Genomic DNA, 4,800 nt, shown 5'->3' with positions numbered 1-4,800 from the left:
ACCTCGACACAAACACCTCAGACCACGATGCCAACAACCACAAATACCACGCCAACAACCTTAACCACCACGTCAACAACCACGACAACAACAAAGACCACAACACCAACAACATCGACCACCACGCCAACAACAACGACCACCAAGCCAACAACAACGACCACCAAACCAACAACAACGACCACCACGCCAACAACAACGACCAGCATGCCAACAATAACGACCACAACACCAACAACATCGACCACCATGCCAACAACAACGACCACCACGCCAACAACAACGACAACAACACCAACAACATCGACCACCATGCCAACAACAACGACCATCACGCCAACAACAACGACCATCACGCCAACAACTACGACCATCACGCCAACAACAACGACCACCATGCCAAAAACAACGACCACCATGCCAACAACAACGAACACCACGCCAACAACAACGACCATCCCTTCAACAACAACGACCACCATGACAAAAACAACGACCACCATGCCAACAACAACGACCAACCAATCAACAACAACAACCACCACTCCAACAACAACAACCACCATGCCAACAACAACGACCATCCCTTCAACAGCAACGACCACCACGCCAACGACAACGACCACCATTCCAACAACAACGGCCACAACTCTAACAACAACAACGACCACCACGCCATCAACAACGCCCATAACTCCAACAATCACGACAACAACACTAACAACAACATCCACAACGCCAACTACAACGACCACCATGCTAACAACTACAAACACCATGCCAACAACAACAACCACCATACCAACAACAACGACCCCCTACCCAACAACAACGACCACAATACCAACAACAACGATCACCATGCCAACAACAACGACCACAATGCCAATAAAAACGACCACCACGCCAACAACAACGACTACCATGCCAACAACAACGACCACCACGCCAACAACGACGACCACCATGCCAACAACCACAATACCAACAACAACGACCACCATGCCAACAACTACGACCACAATGCCAACAACAACGACCACCATGCCAGCGACAACGACCACCACGCCAACAACCACGACCAGCATGCCAACAACAACAACCACTATGCCAACAACAACGACCACCATGCCAACAACCACAACCACCACTCCAACAACAACGACCTCAATGCCAACAACCACGACCACCATGCCAACAACAGCGACCACCACGCCAACAACCACGACCACCACGCCAACAACAACGACCACCATTCCAACAACAACGACCACCACGCCAACAACAACGACCACCATGCCAACAACAACGACCACCACGCCAACAACAATGACCACCATGCCAACAACCACAACCACCACTCCAACAACAACGACCTCCATGCCAACAACCACGACCACCATGCCAACAACAGCGACCACCACACCAACAACCACGACCACCACGCCAACAACAACGACCACGATGCCAACAACCACAACCACCACTCCAACAAAAACGACCTCCATGCCAACAACCACGACCAGCATGCCAACAACAACGACCACCACGCCAACAAAAACGACCACCATGCTAACAACCACAATCCCAACAACAACGACCACCATGCCAACAACAACGAGCACAATGCAAAATACTACGACCACCATGCCAACAACAACGAGCACAATGCAAAATATTACGACCACCATGCCAACAACAACAACCACTATGCCAACAACAACGACCAGCATGCCAACAACAACGACCACCACGCCAACAACAACGACCACCATGCCAACAACAACGACCACCACGCCAACAACAATGACCACCATGCGAACAACCACAACCACCACTCCAACAACAACGACCTCCATGCCAACAACCACGACCACCATGCCAACAACAGCGACCACCACACCAACAACCACGAACACCACGCCAACAACAACGACCACCATGCCAACAACCACAACCACCACTCCAACAACAACGACCTCAATGCCAACAACCACGACCACCATGCCAACAACAGCGACCACCACGCCAACAACCACGACCATCATGCCAACAACAACGACCACCACGTCAAAAACCACGGCCACAATACCAACAACAACGACCACGACTCCAACAACCACGACCACCACGCCAACAACAACGACCACTATGCCAACAAGCACGACCACCATGCCAACAACAGCGACCACCACGCCAACAACCACGAACACCTTGCCAACAACCACGACCACCATGCCAACAACAACGACCACCACTCCAACAACCACGACCACGTTACCAACAACTACGACCACAACATCAAGAACCACGACCACCATACCAACAACAACGACCACCATACCAACAACAACGACCACCATGCCAACAACAACGACCACCATGCCAACATCAACGACCACCATGCCAACAACCTCGACCACAACACCAACAACCACGACAACCATGCTAACAACAGCGACCACCATGCCAACAATAACGACCACCATGCCAACACCAACGACCACCACGCCAATAACAACGACCACCACACCAACAACAACGACCACCACGCCAACAACCACGTCCTCAACACCAACAACCACAACCCCAACGACAACAACAACACGAACAACAACGACCTCAACACCAACAACAACAACAGTGACACCAACAACATCTGCAATACCAACAACTACAACAACGCTAACAACGACAACAATGCCAACAACGTCCTCAACACCACCGCCAACGACGACGACAACCACAACAACACCGCCAACAACAACCACATCATCAACGTCGACAACAGCAACAACTACACCAGTGTCAACAACGACAACGGCGACTACATTTCCTCCGGTCACAACAACGACTACAATACAATCCGAAGCAACAACAACGACGACAACAACACCACCACCATGAGATATTTAGTTTTTACATTTAGTCAAGTTTTGACTAAATGTTTTAACGTAGAGGGGGGAATCGAGACGAGGGTCGTGGTGTATGTGCGTGTGTGTGTCTGTCTGTGTGTGTGCGTGTGTAGAGCGATTCAGACTAAACTACTGGACCGATCTTTATGAAATTTGACATGAGAGTTCCTGGGTATGAAATCCCCAAAAAAAAATTCATTTTTTTGATAAATGTCTTTGATGACGTCATATCCGGCTTTTCGTGAAAGTTGAGGCGGTACTGTCACGCCCTCATTTTTCAACCAAATTGGTTGAAGTTTTGGTCAAGTAATCTTCGACGAAGCCCGGACTTCGGTATTGCATTTCAGCTTGGTGGCTTAAAAATTAATTAATGACTTTGGTCATTAAAAATCTGAAAATTGTAAAAAAAAATAAAAATTTATAAAACGATCCAAATTTATTTTCATCTTATTTTCCATCATTTTCTGATTCCAAAAACATATAAATATGTTATATTTGGATTAAAAACAAGCTCTGAAAATTAAATATATAAAAATTATGATCAAAATTAAATTGTCAAAATCAATTTAAAAACACTTTCATCTTATTTCTTGTCGGTTCCTGATTCCAAAAACATATAGATATGATATGTTTGGATTAAAAACACGCTCAGAAAGTTAAAACAAAGAGAGGTACAGAAAAGCGTGCTATTCTTCTTAGCGCAACTACTACCCCGCTCTTCTTGTCAATTTCACTGCCTTTGCCATGAGCGATGGACTGACGATGCTACGAGCATACGGTCTTGCTGAAAAATGGCATTGCGTTCAGTTTCATTCTGTGAGTTCGACAGCTACTTGACTAAATGTTGTATTTTCGCCTTACGCGACTTGTTATACGTTATCATGGTTCATCCGTATAACGTTGGAATCCAGGAACATGACGACGCATGACATATCGTTGTTTACCAGGATTAGAAATCTATTTATTGAACAGTACTGCACAATGCCATTTTGATTTGGGAGTCTGTTAGCGAAAAATTCGTTGACATGTGTGTTATACGAAACCGGCCAAAGTTTTTGCAAGAAAACAAAAGTAGTGTGCATGTTCTTTCCATCCTCAACAGAATAAGCATTCAAGCAACTACTAACATTTAACAACGACGACAACAACAACAACAACAACAACAACAACAACAACAACAATAAATTCAACTGACTTTCACGAAATGTCCAGCCTCAATAACTGTGTCGTCATTGTGTGTGTGGGTGTGGGTGTATATATATATATTACCCAATATTGACGGACTGTGTGATGATATCTTAGCTTCTGCTATGGTCTGTTGGGACAGTGATATCAAAATCGAGACAGGAGGTCGAGATTTTGATATCACTGTCGAAACAGACCAATAGCAGAAGATATCATCACACAGTCAGTCAATGTTAGATATATTGCTAATTCTCTGGACATTTTGTATTTACTGTAAAGAAATTACAAAAGTATTTGTCTCAGTTTTGGCTGTTCCATATCCCTCCCTCTGATTATTATTTCTTTTTGTTCACTCTTTTCTTGTACTTTTCAGTATTTAAAAATGTCTTTTCTTTGAAAAAGTCTTTAGTCACTTGCTCAACTAAATTCTGGGATCATTACATTTTCATATATATTTGTTTGTTTTTAAATTTAGGTGTTTTTGTTTTTGAAGTGGGGAAGCAATAAAGAGGTCGTCGATATCAAAACTGATATCGACGGAAATGTCGTCGATATCACTTTTACAATGAGCTCAGTTTTGTCCAATTGACCAATGGAAATCCACGTAACATATGAAATAGCAATATATATATATATATATATATGTGTGTGTGTGTGTGTGTGTGTGTGTGTGTGTGTGTGTGTGTGTGTCTGTGTGTGT

General features: G+C 44.8%; 1 protein-coding gene across 1 annotated transcript in view; it reads left to right on the top strand.

Annotated features, from left to right (window-relative positions):
- Nucleotides 1–3,395, top strand: part of LOC138974568 (mucin-2-like) — an 11,459-nt gene extending 8,064 nt beyond the window's left edge. The window contains exon 2 of the mRNA XM_070347287.1: nucleotides 1–3,395. This exon is cut by the window's left edge and continues 86 nt beyond it. Within this exon, the coding sequence (XP_070203388.1) occupies nucleotides 1–2,907 (2,907 nt within the window). The 3' untranslated portion in view covers nucleotides 2,908–3,395.
- The last annotated feature ends 1,405 nt before the right edge of the window (nucleotides 3,396–4,800 follow it).

Source organism: Littorina saxatilis, linkage group LG8, assembly GCF_037325665.1.
Source record: "Littorina saxatilis isolate snail1 linkage group LG8, US_GU_Lsax_2.0, whole genome shotgun sequence".
In the NCBI taxonomy this organism is placed as follows: Eukaryota; Metazoa; Mollusca; class Gastropoda; order Littorinimorpha; family Littorinidae; genus Littorina; species Littorina saxatilis.
Note: the sequence above shows the minus strand (reverse complement) of the source record. Positions and strands in the feature narration are given on the sequence as shown.